The sequence below is a fragment of the Cololabis saira genome, chromosome 1, assembly GCF_033807715.1.
Source record: "Cololabis saira isolate AMF1-May2022 chromosome 1, fColSai1.1, whole genome shotgun sequence".
NCBI classification, from domain to species: domain Eukaryota; kingdom Metazoa; phylum Chordata; class Actinopteri; order Beloniformes; family Belonidae; genus Cololabis; species Cololabis saira.
The window spans coordinates 13,291,930-13,318,721 of NC_084587.1; the positions used below are offsets into that span (position 1 = coordinate 13,291,930).

At 39.6% G+C, this 26,792-nt stretch overlaps 1 protein-coding gene across 2 annotated transcripts in view; it reads right to left on the bottom strand.

Annotated features, from left to right (window-relative positions):
* ctnna2 (catenin (cadherin-associated protein), alpha 2) overlaps positions 1 to 26,792 on the bottom strand; it is a 375,232-nt gene that overhangs the window by 331,433 nt on the left and 17,007 nt on the right. Inside the window, exons 1-2 of one of the 2 annotated variants that reach the window (XM_061741389.1) lie at positions 14,612 to 14,728; positions 14,398 to 14,504 (exon numbers count right to left, since the gene is read on the bottom strand). In XM_061741389.1, coding sequence (XP_061597373.1) covers positions 14,398 to 14,499 — 102 coding nt within the window. In that variant the 5' untranslated portion in view covers positions 14,500 to 14,504; positions 14,612 to 14,728. Of the gene's footprint in view, positions 1 to 14,397; positions 14,505 to 14,611; positions 14,729 to 26,792 lie in introns of those variants that run through there. The other variant, XM_061741302.1, reaches the window with a different exon arrangement.

The following is a 26,792-nucleotide window of genomic DNA, read 5'->3' on the forward strand; positions in this document are numbered from 1 at the left end:
TGTACTGACTGACTTTTTAAATAGAAAAACAGAGTTTGCACGAGTTGGAAAGTGATAGTAAATGTGAAATTAGGTGTTAGATAAAACTATATTCAAAGGAGAACTTGCTTTACGGTGGCAAATTACATTTTGACAGGTCTGACAGAATTATGCAGCAGGTTTCTCTGAAACTGTCTTTTCTTCTTGGATACAAGGAAATAATGTAATTACTTCCATGTGTGATTTTTCCACCACATGTAGGCGAAAGGTTTTGAATTTATATTTTACATAACACCAATAAAACAAAAAAAAAGGAGAAATTGTCATGCAACTTCTTTCAAATTGACCATGGAAAAATCTATGTCCTTTATGTATTATTACAAAATGACAGTAAAAGTTAGGTAGTCTGCAATTATAGTGGGTATGGAAGCTATCTACAATCAAGTTTGACAATTTAACATACTGTAGCAACCAAAGAGACGCTGAAAGACAGCAGGCATGCCGCATCTGTGCATAGCAGCGGTTCAAAACCCTTGGGCAACCATATGCTGAAGCAGCAAAGTGTCAGACGGTATTGCCTGAAGACAAATGCAAGTGTGTTTTGTAAGACCCAGCACTGACCTCCAGGCAGAAAGGACAGAAGCTAAAGGGTGTACACTGCAAAACAACATAGCTTACATCCTTATTAGTCTCCTATAATGCAACTGTCAGCGTAAATTATGATTTAATTAATCAATCAGTATGAAAAGAGAATTCGAGGAAGAGTATCCAAATGATAAGACAAACAAAATGAAAGTGGTTCTACAAATTTAGAGACCACAACAAATATGCAGAAATAACAAAACCATGCTTTCGGTCAGAAGAGAGTTATAAAGGAATTGATTGCATCATCCCTTTCAAAGACAAACAAAAGAAATGCACATCAAAGTAGTGGTTTCAGAGAAAATGCAATGATGGGAAAAAGATATGGGATTAGCTGGATTACAGATAGAGTATTTGTTATGCGTGCATTTGCAGGTTTGTACAAAGTACATAAGACAGGCTCTCTTGAGATTGAAATAATATTTTCTGATTTTCTAAAATCAACTAAATGAGAAAATAATAATAATAGTGCATTATCCATGTATATTCCCTTATCCAGGTTCAGGTTGCAGGGTCAGCAGCCTAAGCAGAGAGGCCCACCTGCCCCGGCTCCAGGCAAGCACAGAGACTGTATACAGATGACTCCAGGGTGTCCCAGGTCCACATCATAATATTCACAAGCTTCTGCGTGACATCAATGCTTCCATATACATTTGATGAGACCAAGGACATTGAAGATCTCATTACATTTTCATTTTCTGGCTTTATTATCTTCTCGTTTGAGTGCAAGGAATATGCTAGCATAACTCTGAAGCTGAAAGTTTTGAGTAACACCATAATTCCAAAACCCATCAGTCAATATCACATGAACTGTTAATGGGAAAGCATGACTGTCCCTGAAATCCTTTCAGCCTTAAGGCGGAGGAGACGCAGGGGTAAAAAAAAAAAAAAACTGTTTTACTTGGCCAGTATAAGCAGCTGTTTTTAAATCACAGCAATCCTTAATGTATAACATCTATGAAGCTTTTAATTAACTACTTTATCTGCTCAAATGCTCTAGTCACCCCCTGCTCTACACAGACTAGTCTACAACAATAAAACTCGCAAAATGAGATTATTTGTAAACCAAAAGATGCTGAAATATCTCCTCTAGATGATTATTCAAACCTTGAACTTTGTGTTTCCTTAAAGCCTCTTTCAGCAGCAATGAAGCTTCATGTTTTCTTGGATGTGATCATGCAACCCTGGAACGCCTTTCCTTTGGAAGTTTCTCCAGTTTTCCTTGGCAAAATCGTTCAAACCCAACCAGGTTAAAAGGGTGTTCCAAGTGTTCAAAGGCTGTTCAAGTGTGTCTGCAGATGCTCTGCTTAGTTCGGGTCCAGACTGGCTGGGCAATTCTCCATCTGTATAACTCGTCCTACACAAACAAAACGGGTCGGAGAAAGAAAGGATGCGTGGGGAAAAGAGATTCCTACACAGGCCATACGTGCACACAAGGCACGTTAGCATATGGCTGAATTAAAATAGACATGAAACAAAAGCAGACAACCATACAGAATAAAACTTAACACACATAACAGAACCGCACATTTTCAGAGCGGTTGTAGTATGAGAGCAGTTTTTACACATAACCTACTTATTCTATCCAAGGTGGTATAAATGCGCGCAGCTGCGTGTGACGGCTCTGCCTCGGGGTGGCTGCTCAGGCGGTGTTGGAAGGATTTGCTAATGCAACTTTAAGAAGAGAAAAAAAAAACTATTTACAGATTGCTCGGATTTACTGGCACCACATGATAGCTGGCTCGTGTGCTTCTTCACGCTTCCAAGGGTTGTCCTCATTCATCTGTAAGAGGAACTGGGTCCTCCGCACTACTCGGGCTGTTTTTATGAGATGAGATGAGCTTTTTCCTCGTTTGTCATCTGGCCACTGACCATACTGGAGGTGTCAGATTTGTTGTAGTGTTTATAAACAAATGAAACAGATTATATGCTCGATTCACTGGTAAATGTCTCAATATCAACTCAAAAGAAATTGAGCTTCCCCCTTTGCTGTTGCTTTCATTGTTATGTCCATGCAGTTTACGGCAAACATTTGTTTTCAGATGAGGACACAATGAGGGCTTGAGGGAGTGCCCAAACTCATTTACGGCTAAATGTGCAAAGAGGAATCAGGCTTGTGCCTCATTTCAAAATGAACAGATATTTTTAAAAGAGAATTGTCTGGGGTACAGCTTTAAAGTCTGCTGAAAAGTTAACGAGTTAAATGTGTCTGGCCTCAGGACTTTGCCCAAAGCCACTCTGTGATGTCATTATGTTCCAATCTGAGCACTATGGAAAAGGTTTCCCTTTGGGATTGCTCTTTTCCGAATGAAGCTTTCCTTCCAAGTTTACTCACCTGCACTTGTCATACATTATTTTTGTATATTGAGTGCATTCATTCTAAAAGTCTGACCGGTGAACTGCTTCCTCAACTAAGGCACTCCCATCTCCACAAGGAAACTCCAGATCTGTGTATTTATATCCATTTCCACACATACATATACAGACATCCCACCCACTTTACACATGCACAGCCCCCCCCCCACATAGTCGAAATTGAGTTTCCACTGTTAGCAGTAGGGTTGTTCGATTAATAGATTTTAAATCGTAATCGCGATTATGTAATTAGAACGATGTTAAAACGTGAAAATCGTAAAATCGATTTTTCACTTTTTTCTTTTTTTTTATTTTTTTTTAAATTTATTTATTTATTTATTTTTTTACCTTGTCTGCACACATATTAATGATTGATACCATATTAATGATTGATGGAAATACCTCTCAATACCTGCGACAAGTGCCCCATCGGAGAGGCTCTTTAGTGTAGGAGGGGGCGTTGTAACATGCCACCGGGCATCCCTCAAGCCAGATGCCGTAGACCGGCTCGTGTTCCTTGCAAAAAACTTGCAAATGTGAATATCAAATGTAATGACTGACATTACACACATCTACCTCCTTCATGGGTTGCATTATTATTTAGCATGCAAAGACCCAGTTTAGTTTAATTAGAAAATGTCTTGTTTTATTTAATTGGAAATATAACTTACTGTATGTTTGCAAGTGCTGATTTGCTGATTTTTTTTTTCAGAGATAAAACTTTATATTTTATTATATTTTTTAAAACTTTTTTTCAACTTATTTTACAGAGTTTTGCACTTTATTCATTCATTTTTGGTTTAATAAGAGCAACGTTTGCACTTAAAGCCCAATGGGGAAAATGTTCAATAAAAAAACAGCATATTTGAAATCATTTCTTTGCCTTTTGTCAATTCACAAAATAATCGTAATCGTAATCGAAAATCGGATTTTGAGAGAAAAAAATCGAGATTTTATTTTTGGGCAAAATCGAACAGCCCTAGTTAGCAGCAAAGCTAACACCATGTACCAGTATTTCTGTACAGTATGTCATATTGTCATCATTCTTAGCTTAGTTATTGCATACTGCATGTTTTCTTAATTGTTGTGCACAAAAACATTAAAAAATAACTTGTTCAAATAACCCACGGAAAAGAGTGAGTCTTCACTGGTTTCAGTGAAAACTGTGAGAAATATCCCGTCTTGTCTCTAAAAAAAGTGTCTGAGGTCCAGGCCTCCCTCCTTTTCTGCTCGCTTAATGGATTATGACAGTCATGGAGCATGAAGCTTTAATCCCCTTGCCGCCGTCGTCTCCCCTCCCTTTATGTTAAGCCCCTTGACTAAAGAGTATGTATGTGCGTCAGGTGCCAACCAAGAGTCATAACACTGAGCTTGGATGACACGCATAAATAATAGGGGCCAAAACATCCACTGTTAACAGCCAACTCCATCCTTCAGGCTTCACCCTGGCCCATTACCAATGCCCATATCTGTGAAGTCAGTATGTAAAGGAAAATGACTATGACCTTTCTCTAAAAAAGAAACCCAAAAAGGAAATGAAGACACACTTTCTATGTGTATGTACAGAAATGTCAGTGTTTAAATTCATGCTCATGGAATAGGATAAGCTGTGCATGAAGCACTGACCACTGTCAAGTCAATACATAAGAGATTAGCCCTGAGACTCATCCACTGAGAGCAGTAGTGACTGCTGGCTTGAGCACTCATCAAGGATGAATGTTCGAGTATCAAAGCAAACAAAAGAAGTCAAAGGTCCCTAAAGACAATAACCATAACTGGAAAACGCTGTAGTAACTCTCTCAGGTCTGGCAGACAGGACAGGCACTGCAGCAGGAAAGCGCTTCACTAAATCACGGATGTCATGTCAATGACCCAACATCCCAATGGTGGAAATCCTATCCAAGAGGCAGAATCAGGAGTTATGTCCATTTTCTTTCACACAACTAGAAATTGTCATGTCAAGGGCAAATTGTTTCACGTGTTATCAAAAAAGAAAGCTCAAAGGGATTCAAATTCAGTGAAAAAAATATCATTTGTAGATAAAGCTACAGTTAAAGGAACTTGTAATAGGAGAGGAATCCGTGAAATGTAAAATAAAGAAATGGACCTATCATGAAGACCGTCTTATCTGCAAAAACATTCAGGACATGTTACAAGCCTACAATATAAGCTCCATCATTCTTACAATATGAGACCAATCAGTTCGGTACGTTAACCACAAAACAAGAAGCTTTTCACTGTGCAAGACCATGAAACCTGTTTTATCTAACTGCATGGCAATAAAACCAAAATACCAAGAACCTCGGTTGTAGTTTAATAACCCACCATAACGTCAGACTGCGGATATATTTTTCAAAAAGTTACAACACGCACACAAGAAGAAAAATCGTTTTGACTCTCCAATTTATAAATTCAGTATGTGATCGCTGAGCATGGAAGAAAGTCCTGCTGTAGTGTATGGTACACAAGATTAAATGGATTGAGGGAAAAATGAGTGGAAGTACAGCACTTCAAATGAAAAAGATTTCCTTTGTCTTTCTGAGCGTAAAAACAGTCTTCTCTAATGAAACAGTGTTTAAAGGTTGTAATGGAAGCCTCTACATCACCTTCTACCCTTATTTGGCTTCAAAAGTACGCTTCAACTGATCCATATCAATAACTGACAGAATGAGAGAAGCCTGGAGCATGGAAAAGCTTCACCCCACCCCATCCCAGTCCACCCCGTCCCTACAACGCAGTTAAAAATTAACAACCTTTACCTTAATTAGAAAAAACAGATTATGGCAGTGAAGTAATTATCTTGCGTCAATAGGGCCAATCGTAAAAACCAACAAGCACATCACGCTCGTAGTTTACAAATACATTTAATTGGAATTTACATAGAATTTATTTAATGCAGCCTACAAAATGTCAGGGGGGAAAAAAAACATGGGAGGGAAAAAGAAAAATAATAGGCAAATGAAGAGGACAACCTAAGCTACTTGCTCTTCAAAGGCAGGAAAAGAAGATCAAGATTAAGTTAAAAATGAAGATGTACTTTATTGATACCAGGACTGGGAAATTACTGTGCAGCAGCAGCAGCATAACATACAGAAACATAAAACATAAAACTAGATATTTAAGTAGAAAAGTTATATTTAAAGGTCTATACATATTAACATCCTATACATACATAACGGTAAGTGTGCAGCAGAAATTATAAATAATTAAAGCTGCAAGCAGCGATGAACGGGCCCTCGCGCGTGCAATTTTCACCAATAAAGGTCAAGGACTCAAAACTAAGTCCGATGACACCACCCACGACTCTTTATAACAAACCATTCAAAAGTTATGGCAGAAAATAGGAACTATCACATATCGACCAATTAGCTACTAGTATCACTTCCTGTTTAACGTTGAAGTTTGACGCAGCGCCACAGCCACGCCAGTTCACGAAATATCTAACGATTTTGATAACTTTTAATCGTTAACGTCTTTTGTGTCTCCTGAGCGAGTTTTATGTCGAACGGACAATCCTGCTAGGAGGAGTTCGTTAGAGTACGACACGTGAAAATGGCATAAATTGCGCCAAAATTACACGATTAGTTCAAAATAGCCAACTACCTGTTTGGTTTCGGCCATGGCGCCAAGAGACTTTTCTTTAAGTTGCGACATGATACAGGTGTGTACCGATTTTCGTGCATGTATGTCAAACCGTATTGTGGGGCTTGAGGCACAAAGTTTTCTAGGGGCCGCTGTTGAGCCATTAGGCCACGCCCATTAATGCAAACCATTAAATATCACATTTTTCGCCAGGCCTGGCTTGCGTGCAAAATTTGGTTAATTTTTTTGGGCACGTTTAGGGAGGCAAAAAGGCCCTCATTTTGTCGGAAGAAGGAAAAAAATAATAATTCCTACTAGGGGTGTAACGGTACACAAAAATCTCGGTTCGGTACGTACCTCGGTTTGGAGGTCACGGTTCGGTTCATTTTCGGTACAGTAAGAAAACAAAATGCAAAATATAAACGTGCTAGTTGTTTATTACACACACACAAAATAACATTGGCTCTACGTGTGCCGGCGCTAGGACCCCGCAGACGCATGGTGTGTCGTCGTGCGGTTTTTTCCTTCATGCTTCCCTGCAGCGTCACATGCAAACACAAACACACGCACCTGGCAGAAACATTTCTTTATATCATGTTGTCTGTCGCCCGCGATATTTTTTCTTTTTTCGGCCGGCGCCATAGTTGGCTAGCTACAAACTCTATACATCCCATAATGTATAATAATATGCCCGCGCTCTCAGCAGCGGTACTCGCATCGTTAAGGCTGATTTATGGTTCCGCGTTACACCAACGCAGATCCTACGGCGTAGGGTACGCAGCGAGCGGTCGTACAGTGCACGTAGCTGCGTACCCTACGGCGTAGGCTCTACGTCGATTTAACGCCGAACCATAATCCAGGCTTTACTAGGCAACGAAGCAGTTTGACTCACGTTGCAGAACAGCGCTGCAGAGGCGCTCATAAACGTAAATGATCAAACGTAAATGACGCCAGGCCTAAACAATGGTAGGGGAAACACTGGACTTGTCACAATTATGTGCTTAGCTCTTTAGTTCTTCATTAGTTAGTGCTTTTTTCTTTAATCTTAATACTTTCTCGGTGTGAGCGCAACTGCAGCAGCGCTCTGCTCCACAACGTGCGGTCCTCTACTTAATATGTCCGTGTGGAAACTCGTTCGGTACGCCTCCGTTCCGAACCGAACACGCTATACCGAACAGTTCAATACAAATACATGTACCGTTACACCCCTAATTCCTACAGATACAATAGGGCTTTCGCACTGTCAGTGCTCGGGCTCTAATAAGAAATGTGCAAATGTCAGTTGTGTGCTGTAATCAATAATTATTATTATATAAAGTTGGCATGTGGCAGGAAATATTTCCTGTATCTGAGAAGGAGCTCCTCTGTCTGTCCAGGGTGGGGTGGAGGGGGTCCGGGTTGTCTGTGATGGAGGAAAGTTTCTTCCCTGTCCTCCTCTTCACCACAGTCTCAAAGGTCTCCAGCCGGAGACCAATCACAGAGCCAGCCCTCCCGATGAGCTTTTCCAGTCTGTGTGCGTCTCTGGCTCTGATGCTGTTCCCCCAACAAACAGCCGCGAAAAAGATGATACTGGAGACAACAGACTGATAAAAGATCTTTTTGCATACATCAAAGGATCTGAGCTTCCTCAGGAAGTACAGTCTGCTCATTCCTTTCCTGCACACAGACTCGGCGTTAGATTTCCAGTCCAGTCTGTTGTCAATCTGATTGCAAACTTGAAGGGACTTGTAAAACGGCTATTTTTAATGTCAGCATGAGACTAATTTTCAGCTTAAGAGACATTCAAATACCATATTTGGATTTAGAGCCTCCCACCTCCCACTCAATGATGATGCAGGTAAAACATGAGGTGGCAATACTTCAGTGCAATGGGTTTACAGAGGATCTCACTCTCTTTTGATCGTTATTTTTTTCATCTTGTAGTGACTTATGTTTAAATGTTCATCAACACGGTCATCATGGCAACTGAAGGCTCCAAAAGCAGTTTTTTTTTCGGTTTGGACGAGGCGCAAGTTGATAGCAAATCTGGTCTTTTGTGAAATGTACAAAAAACTAAAATGCGGCCAAGTGTTTTGTTTATAGCGTGCAGACAAGGAGAAGCTGCAGAAGTTAACTGGATTGGTGATCTGCTTATGCTCATAGACAGAGACGAGGAGGAGGATTAGAGTGACAGGCATTGCAGTAAAGATGCAGAATTTATTTTATGTTCATCACTGCAGCTAAATATGTTTGTTTATCTGGGAGTCTGTTTAGATATTTATTTATAAAGAGCATATTTTGTGTTGGTGCAGATAGCTTGTGTTTAAATATGGTTTAAGAAATAACTTGTTGAGAAATAGGATCTATGATGTCCATTGATGTGTTAATTAGGCAGGTGTTGGCTTGGCTTCTGATAAGTAGCTATGTGGAGCTACTGCCTGGGACAGTCATATCTGGCTGCACAGCATGCTAGTACGGTGAAAGCATATAAATATTGAGAAGAAAACCCTGGATACAGAATTATCTTGACTTCACATATGGAGCCTCCATGCAAAACTGGGATGTGTGTAATGTGCAAAGATGGCCAGGCTGAAAAGTTCCATCATTCCAATGACTCAAAAACCGACCGTCAGTGCATGAAATTGAATAGTAATTTTTAGCACCCCAAATATTCTCCCAAGGTCAGAAGATATCCCTCGTTAGGTTGGATGGAATTTAAAATCCAATTATTTTCATGACAGTGATTGAAAACTTCTATTTGTACCTAAAGTATTTTGATACACAAGACAGATTCCTGTTGTTGTAATTGCACACTAAACACATATCCTGCATAAAGGGCTGCGTAAGAAATGGAAACTGACATTCAAGACCAATAACCGACATAATCTCAATAATTATCTAAATTTTTGTCTTTCTCTAACCAAAAGGGTAAGACCACCAATTTGTTTCAATTCACACAGGACAGTCATGTTAGCAAATATGAAAAATGAATAGAACAAAAACCACCCCCTAATCACTGCGTAGTGCACTACAAAGCGTGGTTGCCATTTGGAAAGGCTTCCCAAATACACAGCAAGGATTTTTGTTAGTTTAGTTAGTTTTATTTTATTTTTTTTGTTTCCTTTTTCCTTTTTTTTTCCTTTTGTTTGTTTTAACTTAACAACTTTCACAAAAAAGTGAACTTTTGTGAAGTAATGTGCTTTGGTTTCAAATGTTCAAAGGGACTACCTCTTTAAATATCACAAAGATGTACACGATTTCATTAGAAAATATATCCCAGATTTAGTTGAGCAAATTTACAGCAAAAACATTGCCATTGCTCTATGAGTACAAAAAATCTAAAATCTAATATTAATCTCCCAAATATAATTGAACAAAAATGGTCAATTAAACATAATAATATACAATAAACGCAAAATCATAAAACTTTTAAACAAAAAGCAGGTTTCTTCTTTTACTTAAAAGGTGCGGGTTCAGGTTTTAAGTCATGCAAGTTTTGATCATTTGATCATCACTACTTTAAAAAAAGACGACTGGACGTGTGTGACTTGTTTCGATTCTTGAAGACATGTTGCTGCTCACAAAACAAGGTTTTTTCTGTTCTAAATGACTCGAGGAAAATTAAGAGACACTCATGGCCCATTGGAGGGGGTAGGTAGTCAGTCTGTGGGCACTTGTGGATCACATGTGACCATTTTAAAAACACCATATAAGACTGAATCTTCCCACCCGCCTGACTTGAAGGTGTTTTTGATACGAGTCGCCAAGCACTGGGAAACAAGAGGTCTAGGTACTTTCTGTTCCATCCATAGAGAGCATGTCACAAAAAGTCAACGTTTTGCTATTAATTCATTACCATATCCATAACTGCATAACAATAACTACATCCTTTCCTTGGGCGGCATTAAAGCTATTAAACTTTTTTATGGCCAAATATACCATTCTGGGCAGATTGCTTCTGCTCACGTTTGCCATGTGTCCACATCACCACATACAGTTTAGCCTATAGTAAACAAAAAACAGTCCTCATACCCTGCTCTTGCCTATTATTCACTTCCCTTCCCTTGCCTTTTTTTTTTTTAAAGAGCACTGCCATCTCCTGCAGTATAAAATGTTTATGACATCAGAGGCACGTTTCCTTTACACACAGTGATGCGATAAGCTTCTCGGTATGACCGGCCATGGATCTGCCAGAACCAGCAGGGGAGAGGGAACCTTGGTCATGATAAAAGAGGCTGAAATATCAAGCAATTTCAGGATGACCCTGTTTGTCTATCCTTCTGAGACGAACCCTTTGTTATGCCGTAATACACCGAATTATCCAAACTAATAAGAAAAATTAAATTTTTTCACACTTTGAATACAAAAGATCAGTACAACATTTAACTATTCTGCTCCACCCTTTTTTGCTGTGTCTGGGAAGTCGAGGCCAAATAATAATAATCAAATACGAAAATGTATCAATTCACAAAAGGTAGCAGTGACATGAAGGAAACAAATTCGTATTTGGTACAAGCTTAATGTGAATAAAAATGTTTCTGCTATGGACTGTATATAAGCATAGTACTTCATTTACCAGATATGTCCGACAGCCACTAATCTAAAGACCATTGTTTATGAAACAAACTTGAAATTAAGATGTCAGAAGGGGGGTGACATCTTTGACAAAACAAAACAAAAAAAGCTTAGAGGCCAGACACAATTTGCCGTAAGAGCAGTCAGGCATTTCCATTGATTGGAATTCATAATAAATCACGACACATTAAGGGATGAAGCTCATCAGGTTTTCATTCTCCAACATTAAGCAATTATGTGCGCGTGTCTCTCTGATGACCAGTCATAAGGAACAAACACATGGCTGTAATAAATAGCACAAAATAAATACACAAAATATATCTCTGCAAAGGAACAAATGGATTAAACTTCAAAGACTGTTCAGACATTTGACATCAGCGCTGATCAAACTTCTTAATTACTGTTAGTAGGTTAAATCGTTGTTTGATTTTTCTTCCAAGCAAAGACGTGGTTAAATGAACCTCAAACAGTGAAACCAGAAGCTCCTGCTACTGGTTACAGTAGCAGAAACTGCTGCTGAAAAAACAAAAAACACTTTTCTTTTGTGCCAGTGAGGTGTAAATATAATAAAATCCTGTATATGATATCATTTTTATTATCCAAATGAGTATGCATTTCCCCTGACTGCATCGGCTGGTTATACTTTAATTAGGGCTGCCACTAACGATTATTTTCTTGTCGATTCATTTATTATTTTTTCGATTAATCTAACTTTTTTCCCCACTTTTTGATACATCTTTCTGTTAAATGCCAACATATTTTCATTTTTTTCTATTTTCACAATTTTTTAAATATGAAAAATACATTTTATACATAAACCAAAGCAGAAGTGTCTTAGGGAATCATTTGGTTATTCAGAACAATCTCCATGAATCTAAAATAACTTATTCAAAGCCCAAAAAGTGCACACTCTGTTTAAGACATCATTGTGTGTAAAAGTCCATAATTCTAACATAAATGCTGCCCAAGGTTGTAAGTCTGAATGTTTTTAAGTGTTATTCATAAATGATTCACAAATGTTATATAATTTTTACAGGAAAAGGTTTAAGCTCAAAATGCACTTAAATACCAAAGATTTTTATTGTCATTGTGTTCCTACAAGGACATTTTGGTGGCACTTATTCAAAAAAGAAGACAAAATGAGACAAAACAACAGCCTAGGACACAGTACAATACAATATAAAAAAACAATAAATCAAGGTCAAAAAGGTAGACTAAGTAAAACTAAGTAAAAAAGTAAAGTATGAAGTAAAAGTGCCGTAATGATGTGGTTTAACTGTTCCAGAGACAGTTGCATCAAAACCGGCTTATAGTATTTGAATGTTTATTCTGAAAATGGCTTGCATCTTGTGGCATGTGTACCTGTAAAAAATACATTTTAGTATTACCGTGTTCAGTGTCTTGAAGTCGCCCTTTTGTATGGAAATTGTTTTAGCAGGAAATAAAGACAAATCATATTAAAAAAAGAAAAGAAAAAGAAAAAAGTGAAGCCACGTGACCACACAACATTCCCAAAAGCTGTTAATTTTTTTGTCTGCAACTTCAAACTCTGGCTTACAGTCTTTAGATGCGGGACTGTACCACATGTTAGTCTTAAAAATATTTTTTATGGCCGACACATGGTAATAAAAGCGAAGTCACCAAACTATTAACCAGCGTCTGGTTAACGACAGTTTGCCGTCTACAATACAAATAGAGCCACAATGATTGAGAAAAAATGTGATGCAGAGAAGTATATAACCAACAGAGATCAAAAAACAGTCTCTAAACATTTGTTAAGTTTGTTTTAATAAACTGTATAAACGTTATTTGCAAAGGGATGCTGAAACCTCAGACCCTCCTTATTAAAACGTTATCCTGTAATAGCAAGGATATAATATCTCAATATCTAATGGGGTTCAGCAATAGTTCAAACAATTTTTTACCTTAAAAAAGAACATTTGGGTGAAAAATATGTATTTTCTTCAGCAAATGTAAGCTAAGAAAAAAAAATACAGTTTGAAAAGTGAAAGTAGCAGCATTCCTAAATAATACTAAAAAATACATCAGAAAGAAAAAAAAACATATTGCTATTCTGCAGAGGGAGCAACAGAGTTGAAAAGATTAAAGAAAAAAATGTCCTCACAACATGGCACAGCTCATGCATCAGGTCAAAAGAAAAGGACTGGTTTTAAAAATAAAAAGTACTTTCCAGCCAACAAAAGAACATCAGTCCACTGGGGGAAGCTGCTGGTTCTCCATCATCACAACACTGTCAACATGATACCATTCCAAGATGTATGAAATCAAACCCTTGGCGAGAAATCTCTATTACCAGATTATTTTATGGGCCCATGGTTTGATAAATGTCTGGAAGCAAAATAGATTTTTGTTGGTTCTTGTTTTTGGAATTTCTTCAGCATATCATTCAAACAACATCAAAAGTGTTACCCAAAACATGAAAGCAATATGTGATTAGGCACGAGGCACGAGTTTCTCACTGTTCCAATGTAATGTTGCTGATGTTACATTCATGGGTCAGATAGTATGAATAAGACATGAATCTCAAATCCAAGCTACGCTTCAGCAGGAATACATCTTCCTCTGATCCTCCAAGCCTCAACTCCAGCGCCATGCAATCACTTGACCCTTGCTCCAACTCTCACAATTCTGACATCAGTTGCTTAAATCTGCACTGGACGGTTGCAATTAACCAGCACTGTATCTGAAAGGACATTATTTTGTCTCAGTTTTATTTTCTTTTAAAAAGCCATACGAGCGATGTGAATCTACGAATCACAGTATATGTACTAACTGTCACGAAAAAGCAGGGGTTACTAAAGTCCTGCTCACTCATGTGTTCGGCTCAGGAGGCAAATAAAGTCAGTGGCAGTGAGCCATGCGCTTTGGCTGCAGCCCAATTCAGTTTAACAGTGATGTACAGATGTCTGACAAGATACAGCTGAATCTGTTCCCTCACTTGTTAACTACCAACTCCATCAAACTGTGGAAAATATACATCCTTATTTCTAAGATTTTTTTTTCACGTCTAAATGAAACCACGTGTGTTTTTTTTTTTAAATACCAAATGCCTCAATTACATCAGTTTTGTACAATTTCCAAGCATTTGCAAAGAATTGCATTCTGTTTAGTTTTCGATTTTATACCAACACGTGCAAAAAATTGACATTTCCTTTTCGGGTCTTTACTCCAAAAAAATCAATTAACCAATTAGATTTTCCTTATTTTTTGGGCCCTCCCACCTAATTTAAATGAAAGAGCATGCTGAACTGTGGAAGTAGCTACCTGTGTGACCAGGGGCTCCAGAAGCCTCTCCACCGTCAAGGTCCGGATTTCCAGACTCTTTGGATCCCATTTCAACAATATAGGAGAAGTTGCAGTAGTCATGGTCTCTGTTGACATAAGAAACAATCATAGTAAGGAAAATGTTACATTCAGAGTAAAAAAATATAAGTAATCCATTCTTACAAACAAAAGCCGTTCACAGTTCACATCTCACATCTCACACTCAATTTCCCCCCTCGAGGACCGAACAAAATAAGAAGATAATATTTAATCGCTTGACACTTCATTCCTGTAAAGTCAGCTGGATGACTTGAGAGTACAGAGAAATTAGGCAGTGTCAGAGTTGATGAGGGCTTTGGTGACGGCGAGAGCTTTTGTATGGCTGCATTGTGTTGTGGATCTTTTCTATTGAAGGCAACGTTTTAGGGGGAGGCTGTTAACAGTCAGCAAATCTGCCTCCATTCATCCAATAAAACAGAGCACAGCCAGCAGTTCCAGGAAACCATAGATGAATGTCTGACCTTTTCCCTAACCATAAGATACTGCCATTAACTTTTTAATTCAAGCTCTTCATGAGAATGTAATGTACATCTCCAAAATAGCTTACTCTTGGAATAATTTGTTCAGTTAGGGGTCTAGTTGAGAGATCATTGTGCTCTTTTTATGTAGAGCTAGTTGTCATTCAGAGTTTTAGCCTATTTGTCGGTAGTTTGAGCAGCACTTTGACTACTGGGACCTTTTTTTCCGCCATACTGCATGAATGAAGAATTATTCTTCAAGTATATTAAGCCTACAGTAAACAGTAAAGGGGCAAGAGAAATGATCTAAGTTGGGAAGTTCTTTGGACAATCTGCTTTTTAACTTTTAACAAATATTCTAAAGCTTTCATTAGCTTATTGAGGTAATATTAGGAGAATATTAGAGCCCAACAGCTGGCATGGGGTAGAAGTCTGTGTCCATTGTGGGGATGTGTTTCAGCAGTAAGCAGTTTTAGATTGGCCCAGCTGGGACCGGCCCCCTCTACTGCCAATGAAGTGAGGCTGAACAGAATATAGAATGTGAATTAGAATGGCAGATCTGGGCCAGAAGCTCTGAATACTACACACACCGGGGTAAGACTGATGAACAGAGGGAAATCTGGCAACTTGGCAAGGCTGATGAAATCACTGCCCAGCTCTTCAGAGTTCTTAAAGCAGCATGACCCTTTACATGCAAAGTTTGCTGTTCTTTACTTATGCTGGTGTCATTACTTTTTGAATCCTACAGAGAACGTAAGAAAAAGAAAAGGACCATGAATCAGACCTTGTACTTCTGTCAATTTAACAATATATAACACACAGGTCCTTGGCTAAACCTAAGAGAATTATGCACGTTTACAAATTGACACTTTACAGATATGGATATTGTTGAGGAGTGGTTACATTACATAAGTTCTTAATTGTTTCTCAGAAACTCGGACCATATGCAAAATTTGAAAACACATACATTTTTGTTTACATACAGAGCAACAAACATGAATGTGAGAACACATACATATGTGGACATCACATGTTTGGTTGTCTGTCATAATATCTAATTTCTTAACGAAAGCAATAAGAAAAAAAATGCACCATATCTTTGGAGGTTAAGGCAGAAGTTTGGTGTTGTATAGCATAACACCAGTTGGCTGCAATAAAATTGCTTAACCAGATAGTTCAGAAGCAGACGAACCTCACGTAAAAAGAAATCCAAAAATGACCTCCTGTATCTTTTGTTGTTGCTTTTTTGAATGGCAAGCTGACATAATGTGAAACAGCTTCCTTGCAGAGGATGTCATGTAGAATGAAAATAAGAAATGCTTCAAGCATCAGAACATGCCATTGATGGAAAAACATCAGCAGGGTGAAACATACCAGGGTGCTATTGTAATACAATAAACAGAGTTTGCTGGTGTGTGATAGAATACCGCACATCAAACTATTCCAGACATGTTATGTAGCAAAAGCAATTATAAAGATTGTTTTGTTTGTTTGTTTGGGGAAGAAATTGGTGGCAACACATACAACACCAACAAACTTCTGCAAAATTTCTGAAATACAAAAACAAAAACCATCTTAAATCCAGATGTTTTCATCAAACTGAATAAACTCAGAGTTACACATGATGGAGGCGAGACTCAGAAAACAATGACTGCAGACTACGGAACAACTCAATAAATGGATACAGAAACAACAGGTACAGCGTTTAGTATCCTCGATTCCCAAAAGAACTAAGGTGTAACTGAAAGTAAGGAATACATTTCACAATGGTTAAACATGCCCCAATTTTAACCTCTGGGTCTTAATGACATCGAAAACTAAAAATAAAAATTGTATTTTTTTTTTACTTTCTTTTCCAAGTTAATTGTTCAGTATTCAAATTATTGAGTGCATATATAAAAACATTTTTTTTTGGAACTTGTGGAGATCTGTGCACTGAAGCGTGTGTAAATGTGTATTTTATAATCAAAACACCATCCAATACGTCAACACAATAAAGAAAAGTTACAAAGTTGAGGTCTAAATACAGAACAGCTTGAAGACTTTACTCATGACTTTAGAGTCACACAAACACTCAACATTAAACACTTACACTAATGACGTGAAGCTTTGTTACCACAGCAGATTATTGGATTTCTTGACACTGAAAACTTAACACAATTTTTGCTTTTATTTAGACTTTAAAAAAAAGTCTAAATCAAGACTCTGATGTAGACGTCCATCATTAAAGCAGCACTATGTAACTTTTCCACCTTAATATAATAATTCCAGAGTCATTGTGATGGTACATCAACTTCCAACAGGTTTAATGAACCTCTGTCATGGTCTGAGGGGTCTGTATCGCCTTCACTGGCACTTTGTAACTTTGAGGTGCATGGTAGGAACCCTTCCACACTAAAAAACTACAAATTTTTAAGGCTTTGACTGCTTTACGGCATACCGTATTTTTGCGACCATAAGGCGCACATAAAATTCTTTTTTTTTTTTCTAAAATGTGCCGCGCGCCCTATGAAACGGTGCGCCGTTTCTATTACCTGTATTACGGTAATGTGAGGCGGAGCCACCATGAGAACGGTAAAGGGAGAAGGGGGCGTGAAGCACCCGTGAGTTGCGGCTGAGTCCGACTGAAAGCAGTAGCGCTGGCGGAAGAAATGAAAATTGAACATTTTCATGGAGGTCTGTCCTGGTGCTTTCGCTTCATGGAACTGTGCCAGCGCACCAGCAGCGCCCGGCGGATTATATGGAAAAGATGGAGAGCTTCCGCTCATTCTGCAGCCAACACATCACCGACAAACGCATCCAGCCCAGCCACATCACCAACATGGACGACATCCCGGTGAATAACGTGGTGGAGCGGACCGGGACCAGCGCGGGGGAGCGGACCGGGACCAGCGCGGGGGAGCGGACCGGGACCACCGCGGGGGAGCGGACCGGGACCACCGCGGTGGAGCGGACCGGGACCAGCGCGGGGGAGCGGACCGGGACCAGCGCGGGGGAGCGGACCGGGACCACCGCGGGGGAGCGGACCGGGACCACCGCGGGGGAGCGGACCGGTACCACCGCGGGGGAGCGGAACGGGACCAGCGCGGTGGAGCGGACCGGGACCACCGCGGGGGAGCGGACCGGGACCAGCGCGGGGGAGCGGAACGGGACCACCGCGGTGGAGCGGAACGGGACCAGCGCGGTCGGGATCCGCACAACGGGGTATGAGAAGTCGTCATTTACTGTTGTGCTTGCCTGCCACGCTGATGGACAGAAACTGCAGCCGATGGTGATTTTTAAAAGAAAAACGTTGCCTAAAGAGACTTTTCCAGCCAGAGTCATTATGAAGGCAAATGAAAAGGGCTGGATCAGGATGGATGAAGAGATGATCGAGTGGCTGAGACAGGTTTATGTGCGGCGACCCGGTGTTTTTTTTAATTCTTTAATGCGGAAACAGAAGATGAAGACTTTCAAGGGTTTGATTGATGTGAAAAGTGAAATAAAATATCAAACTAAGTTTTGCTCCCGCTCTATTTTTAAATAAGCACACTTGGGTGTGTGTTCTGCAGCGCGTGTGTGTTTTGCGGCGCGCGTGTGTGCAGCTCCGTCTGTGTAGACTGCGCCTTTTCACACGGTGCGCCGAATGGTCGTGAAAATACGGTACGTCACTTCCCCCTCCTTCCCGATTCGCAGTCGAGACGAAAGCTGGGCGGGGCGTGGAGCGCAGAGCTCAGCAGAAGCTGGTGTTGAGCTAAACGCGGAGTTGTTATCATGGCCGAAGCAGCGAAAAAAACGAAGAAAATAAAAGTTTTATCGGAGGAGGCTTTTGTCCAAACGAGCCGCCAAACTCAACAAAAGCTGAAAGTTACATTGTGTTGCTTTAAAGAGGTTGAAATGAGCAGTGGTGCACACAAATAAGCCTCCCAGTCCAACAGCAGTGATTTCTGCCTGGGTGCATCCATGGTCTTACTATATTACCATGCTAACTCACTAGCAGATGAAGTGTTTCCCACACCATTGAACACAACAGAACCCTTCCCTATCTGCCCCCTTGAGAAACAAAGGTAAGTGTGAATGAAAAGTGGAAATTGGTTTTGAAACATATAATACAACTAAAGCAAAGATCTATAGTGCTTAATATGAAAAGAATGCTACAAGCTCTCCTGCAACTGATAGCAGTCTCACAACTGTGGTCAATCTAGTGTCAAACATTTGGAGCACAATATCACATAAATCTATCATATAAATAAAATGACACCACCACCACACACACAATAACTATGAAATTGAAATATTATACTGTAAACCACCAGAACCTATAGTCTTTACCCAAGAGTTACAACTACACCAGACAACAAAACTCAAGTAAATGTTTTACAGCTAGTGATGCTGCTAGTTTCAAGTGCTGCTATTCAGCAATGAATTTTAGTGCTGCAAAGCAGAATTTTCACTGCTCAATTCATCACTAGTCTGCAGATACTGTGCCTGCCGAGTTCGGCCAATGAAGTTCATCAAATTGAGGTTCTGTTTTTAATTAGTTTTCTCGTTTTTCGTGTCCTTGTCTTTAAAAATAAAACAAATACCCGAGTTGTCTTAGTCCATTTTTCATGTCTTCTTACCCAAGATAAAATGTACATGTGTTGGTGCTAGTTTCTTTTTTGATGCCATTGGTATAATTAAAAAGTGAAATCAGTGTTACAGCTGGCCTAAGTGTCTAAAAGTATAATTTGACAGTAAATGAATGATTAAGGATGTATCCTTGCTTTCTCAATGTAATGCAATTGAACATAAGTTTGCTGAGCAGGAGAATTAACTCACTATAAAGAACCAATTATTCATCTTTGCCATAGCAACCGCAACATAAAATAATAATGATTTTAAATAAAAAGGCATTACAATAAATTAATATGCTTATTATGTAACGTTTAATTTTGGCAGCTATCTAATAAAACCCAGCTGATAGCACTGTGGACTAAAATTATATTTTGATTTCTCTTTCTTATTTCCCAAAAATGTATTGAAAAAAGTAATAACCAGAGATACAGTAATTCTTGGTTAAATTGAAACTAAAATGTATCCAGCGTGAAATGTATCCAATGATAGACTAGTTAGAACTAATAAAACTTTGTACTGTAAAACATGTGCAAAAATAGACGGAAACTTGATGGATGAAATTGGGGCCGACAACCAGGGGCGTAGCACCAAATTCCGGGCCCTGTACATTCTTAATCTCAGTGGACCCCTATCCATGCCAGTGCATGAGGCGTGTGGGATTAAAAAAAAAAAAAAGAGGGGGTATAAACAGGGTTTTAAGCTACAATCAGATCAGATTATATTATACTTCAAACGTGAAGTAAACATCAGACATGCCTTCTTACAATAGATGCTCAGACTAGCCTAATTATTTGCCATAACACACAGTATTCATCATAGTCAGCGAGTTGCAGAGGCAAAAATATTATAAACAATTATTCAGTCAAATTGAGAGGAAAAGTTAATTGTTTTTCTATGTTCAGCCCACCTACACCTCTCCCCCCCACTACCATGCCCATACCAAACAACCATGTATGCTGCAGAAACATAACAGAAATTCTCTTATTTTTGTCTCTGTATAAGCATCTCAAAACCTGCAATAGTGTTCTGCACTGCCTAGTCTAGTGTTGGTGTGAAGTTTTACACATCTGTGTCAGGGTATGAAGACAGCTTTCCGTTTTTACTTTCATGATTCCATGATACACCAGGACCTACATTTTACATTCTGTCACTGCTGACAGAACGGCATGTATCATTTTCATGGCACAGGGCCGGCAACAATGTAGGAGTGGTCATAATGGCATCTGAAACAAGATCACCACATGCCACTATTCCAAGCACGTCAGTTCTTTGTCACTTAATGTAGAGTATTCTGAATCCTTTTTTTTTTATTGCCCATTAAACAATATTATTACCTTAGATTCTGCTTGTGTCAGCTCTTCTCTGAAACAGAGCTGATGACATAGCAGAGAGACAACGGCAAAGGGATGTTAAGTAATTATCCAAGTTGGGCAGGTGTTAACTGTGTGTGTGTGTGTGTGTGTGTGTGTGTGTGTGTGTGTGTGTGTGTGTGTGTGTGTGTGTGTGTGTGTGTGTGTGTGTGTGTGTGTGTGTGTGTATGTGTGTGTGTGTGTGTGTGTGTGTGTGTGTGTGTGTGTGTGTGTGTGTGTGTGTGTGTGTGTGTGTGTGTGTGTGTGTGTGTAGAATATATAAATGTATTTGTGCATGCTCATCTGGTTTCTGATGCATTTATGACTGTCTCTAAGGTCATGTTTATCATTTTTACCGGGCTAAGTCAGTTTATTCCCATCAGGTTGCAACGTATAGAAATTTTTGCAAAGATAAAAGAAAAAAAGTTGAGGTTACATTCTAACAATTGTATTTTGTTTTTTCAATTCCCATTGCCTAAGACAAACTACTGCAGAATATGCAGGTTCTGGAGTTAGTTTGAATTTCCTTTAGCAAATGTAGAATTAAATAATGAAAAATAAATATAGAAATTAAGAATCTCAAGAATATGAAAGGTCCAAATCATGGAAACAGGAAGCCTAATATTAATACATCTCTGATATGCTAGATTGATCACAGTCGTGGGTATTACCAAGGACCTCACAATATGATACACATCACAATACGATATTGCGATATCCAAATTTTGCGATATATTGCAATGTTATACATAATTCGCTGAAAACTGTAAATTGTAAAGTGGGCATTATGCATCTTAAAATCCGAGTTGCATGTACATCAGATTGTAGTGATAATTCATGGGACAAACAATGTAATTCACATTATCCATGCTGTTTTATTGTAACTATACAAGCTAAAAGTTACAACATATTTGCATATGTTTGTCATATTATTTACATAATATGAAATTAACATTAACAATATTACTGTATTTAAGCCCATGAAAAAGTCGTACTGAATTTACAACCCGTCTGAAACATGATTTATTATTTGAGAGAATAAACTAATTAATCAATAAAAAAAACATGAAAAACGATGTTCAAATTTTGAGTATCGATTAAGCAAAACCTAACTAAGTGTCTGTTTAATTACAGCATTGCGGATTTGCAGTTTTGTCCAATCTGTTTTGCAGCTGATGTAACATTCTTTTTTTATGGTCTCCAGATTAGCCCCAATTGCAGAACCAGCATTCGTTTGTTTGAGCCACTCTCTCCAACAGATGACTACAGATACAGTAACACTCCACAACAAACGTATTTAAAAGATATCCGACATCTTGATGCAAATATTGAAGGACCTAAGCTTTCTTGAGAAGCAGAATTTACTCTAATAATTATTGTGATCAGCCTCAAACTCTGGACAGTGTTGCATTTCGAAACCACTATGATGTCCAAGTGAATACCAGGATAACTGTTCTCCTCTACCACCTCCACCTTTTTTCCCAGGATAGAAAGTGTGTTTGGCTTGCTCTCATTCCTCCTTAAATCCACAACCATATTTTCCATCTGGTTCAGGTGCAAGATGAGGTGATTGTTCCCATATATGCCAACAGTTCCATGTACTCAGCTTCCTTTCTCACACATCACAACAACAGCGTCAAGTGGGTATTTCTGGAGATGACGGACACCGAGTTATGCTGGAAGTCTGAGGTGCAGAGTGCAATGGTGAGAAATTCCTCAAGGAGCAAAACATCCAAACTGACGTGTCTGTGTGGGATCTCTCAAAAGCAATTACTGAAGAAAAATAAGTTAGTAAACACATGTCCAGTTTGTTCCAAAAAATAAAAAACATACATACACACACATATTCATACGTATACATACATACATACATACATATACACACACACTCACATACACACACAGACACATACATACATACATATATTCTTTCTCGACAGGAATTATACAGTACAGACCAAAACTTTTGGTCTGTACTGTATGTCTTTGTCCCTCTTTCAGGCTATCCCATTCATTAATGGCATTAGCAACAATTATATCTCTAGATGCAGAAAAGGCATTTGATCGGGTAAGTGAAAATTTTTATTGGCAACTTTGCATTAATTTGGATTTGGCAAATCATTTATTGATTGGATGAAGATACTGTATAGCTCACCCAAGCCACGTGTAAGGACAAACGAACAAACTTCTACTAGCTTTAACTTGCAAAGAGGTACCAGGCAGGGTTGTCCTCTTTCTCCTTCACTATTTGCGATATTTATTGAGCATTTAACAGCTGCTATTAGGCAAAACAAAAATATTAAAAGCCATACAATGCAAAACTTTAGATCACAAGATAAGTCTTTATGCTGATGATGCATTACTCTCCCCCCAGAACTCACAAACCTCACTATCACAGACAATTGCACTCATAGATAGATTTTCATATTTTCATCTCTGTCTGACTACTCTATCAACTGGTCCAAATCCACAGTTTTGTATATCAACTGCAATTTCCAGAATACACGCACTACTAAATTACAATCAGGAAACATCAGATATGTAGGCATAAACATCTCCCCTAGGCCATCAGAGCTAAATTATCTACAGCTCTTAAAAAAAAGAGAAGATGATCTTATCCGATGGAATTCTCTTCCCATTTCACTCATCGGGAGAATTTAAGTTACTGGACTCATACGTATCAACATTTCTATGGAAAAACAAAAACCACCACGTATTAGCTTAAAAACAATACAGAAAAACAGAGACTGTGGAGCCTTAGCCTTACCCAACTTCCAGTACTACTTCTTAGTATAAGTTACAGTATATCTTAAAATGGTGCAAAAATCCATCACTATTCAATGGCTAGATTCACAACAAGTTTTTTGCAATGATTTGGAAATCTCAGGCCCCGTTTACACGTAGCCGGGTATTTACAAAAACGGAGGCGTTTTCATGCGTTTTGGCCGTCCGTTTACACGGAAACGGAGGTCAAAGTCACCAAAAACGATCATTTCTGAAAACTCCGGCCAAAGTGGAGATTTTCAAAAACTCCGTTTTCCCGTTTGCGTCTAAACGGAGGAAAACGGAGATTTAAGCTTCAGAACGTCACATTATGCACCAGAAACTCACCAGCGTCATGTGTGCGACCTGTGTTTACAATTAGTTTGGGCACCGTCAATATTTTCTTGTATTTTACCTGTTTAATATTCTAAAGTCACACTTAAAAGTAACTCCCCCCCCCCCCCCCGTCCAGCCTCCTGCTCATTCAAGCCTGTGAGCGCGTCAGCAAGCAGCATGAAGCCTGAATTATGGTTCCGCGTTAAATCGACGGCGTACGGTACGCGGCGACGCGCAAGGTACGTGCGCGTCGCCGCGTACCCTACGCCGTAGGCTCTGCGTTAATGTAACGCGGAACCATAAATCAGCCCTTAACTGGAAGTTACACACGTGTCATTTGTTGATGTTTTTCCAGGATTCTGATTGGCTTGCATGACGTTAAGAGCGTTTTCATGCGGGTCCGTGTAAACGAGGATTTTTTTGAAAACGTAGAGGGGAAAATATCCGTTTTTGTAAATACCCGGCTACGTGTAAACGTGGCCTCAGATTTACCATGTATTAGTCAAAATATCAAACATCATATAAATGCTTTAAAGGTATTAATATTAGCTCCTCTCAGACAGTCTGGTGGGATTTAAAATAACCCAAATCTCACTTTTTCCATGTGATCGCACACCCATCTGGAACAACCCAGACATTCTGACCAAGAATCCCAACTTGCAACATATTCAATACAAAGTTCTTTACAGAAAACATTATACAGGACAAAGGTTGTTCCAGATGGGTTTGCACACTCTAATATCTGCTCACAGTGCACAGAGAACACCCCTGATAATTGTATGCATGCTTTACGGTTTTGTGCACCTGTGCAGAAATTTTGGCTGGAGGTATGTGAGGATTTATCCACATGGCTCAATTACAAAATTCCCCACACTATGCATACTAAGTCACCTGGGTGACATCCACGTGGAATGTAACTTGGCTCACTTGGTTCTCACTGCCTTATGTATCGCAAAGAAAACCACTTATGAACTGGAAACAAAAGTCTAATCTATGTATTAATCAATTTAGGAATCTTTTGTCAGATCATATCAGTAACGAGATAATGTCTGCTTCCACTAAACATCATTCAGCAGAACTGCATTCTCTCTGGTCCCCGTTTATGGGATTCATCACCTAGTGGGGTCGGGTTGGTGCTGATCCTGTAACTCTTGGGGGTTGGCTTGGGGCACTGGGATACGGACTGCTAGTGGCCCCTTGGGGGCGGGGAGTGGGGGGGGTGTGGGGGTCGTCGCGATGGAGGTCTGTCCCTGGCCTGGTGGGGACTTTGGTAGTCTATGGGTTTTACCTCATGGCGGCAGGTGGTTGGGAATGGCCTAGGTGGCGGCCACTTGCCTTGAGCGGTTCTCCGGACCACTCTGGTGTGGGCTGGGGTGTGGTGAGAGAATGATTGACCATGTCTTTGTCAGTGAGTGTATGTTAGTGTATCCGTGTGAATGGGTGTCCGTTGTTTAACCTGGGTTTGGGACTCTTTGCTGTTGGGCTATTCTGGGTGTCTCCTTGTTGGGGGGTTTTCGCTCTCCGTTCTCCGCTCTCCGCTTCCCCCCGCTGCCCCCCGCTTCTTTGGCTCTGGGGTTCCCGCTTTCATTGGGGCGGGTGCCGGACCGCCGGCGTCGATGGTCGGGGTAGCCCCGTCTCTCCGGGCAGGCTGGCCTCTTGCCGGATGAGGGTATTTGGCCTGGGGGGTGTGGACTTCCTGGCCGCATGATCCGCCCATGCTGGGTGGTTGGTGCTCAGCTGGGTCCTGGTTCATCACCGTGGGTTTCCTGGATGCCTCCTCCTGGTCATGAGGGCTCAGCCCGGGGCTTCCCTCTGTCGCGTCCTGGGAGGGGGCGGGGCTTGCTGACGGGGGGTTTCCTCCTGTCCCTCTTCTGGTCCTCCGTGGGGCTGTGGGTGGCCTGGGTTCGGGTTTCTTCCTTGTCGGCTTCAGTGAAAACAAGGTAAAACCTTGTTTTCACTTTGCACACACAATTACACAAACATACACACCTGCTCACTCACCTACATACTCACCCCCCAGTTTTGGGGACAGATACTCACAGTAGCCTAGTACTGATTTAGTTTTGTGTCTCTTCCTGTTCCCGTTTGTTTTCTCTCTTGCAGATTCCAAAAGCCCCCTCTCCAATCCCCTTATATATAAGTTTAGAAAAAAAAACTTCACACAATGAGGAGAAAACTGGCTTATAGGCTTCTGGCCTGTTATTGCTGGTACCTCTGAGTATTTCAAGAAAAACAAAAAAATAAATAAATAAATGGCATTAGCAACATATTTTAAAGTAACTCACATCTGTTAAAACACTGTACCAAAGACCAAAGATATTTAGTTTATATCAAAAAAGAATAAAGAATGACTTCAACCAGAAAAATCAAGAATTTTTGCTTTAAATAGTACTCCAACCAACGATTTGATAATGTAATTAAATTGAAAATCTTTTTTTTTTTGTGAGTCAACACTTGAGAGGGTAATTACTTCTGCTCATTTTTAAAAGCCCTCGCCACATTTCAAAATCTCAGCATTTTATTTATGCACTGTTATAATTCCTCAACAAATACATAGTGAACACAGATGCAGACAAGTCTGCTGACAGTCCATTAAGATGTCTTTTAAAAATCTCTGAACACAATCAACCCTTCTATGATCCATTAATGAAATTTTGCTCAAGACAAATTAATTTACAGTACACTCCTGTGGTATTTTGATTAATGTGAAATCCAACAATACAATAAGCATCGAGCAGGAAGTTCCTGTCATTAAGTGTGTTGGACTGCATGTCAGAGGGCGTCTTATTCTGGAGACCATATCAAAACAAAGACTTAAGTTTTCATTTCTCAA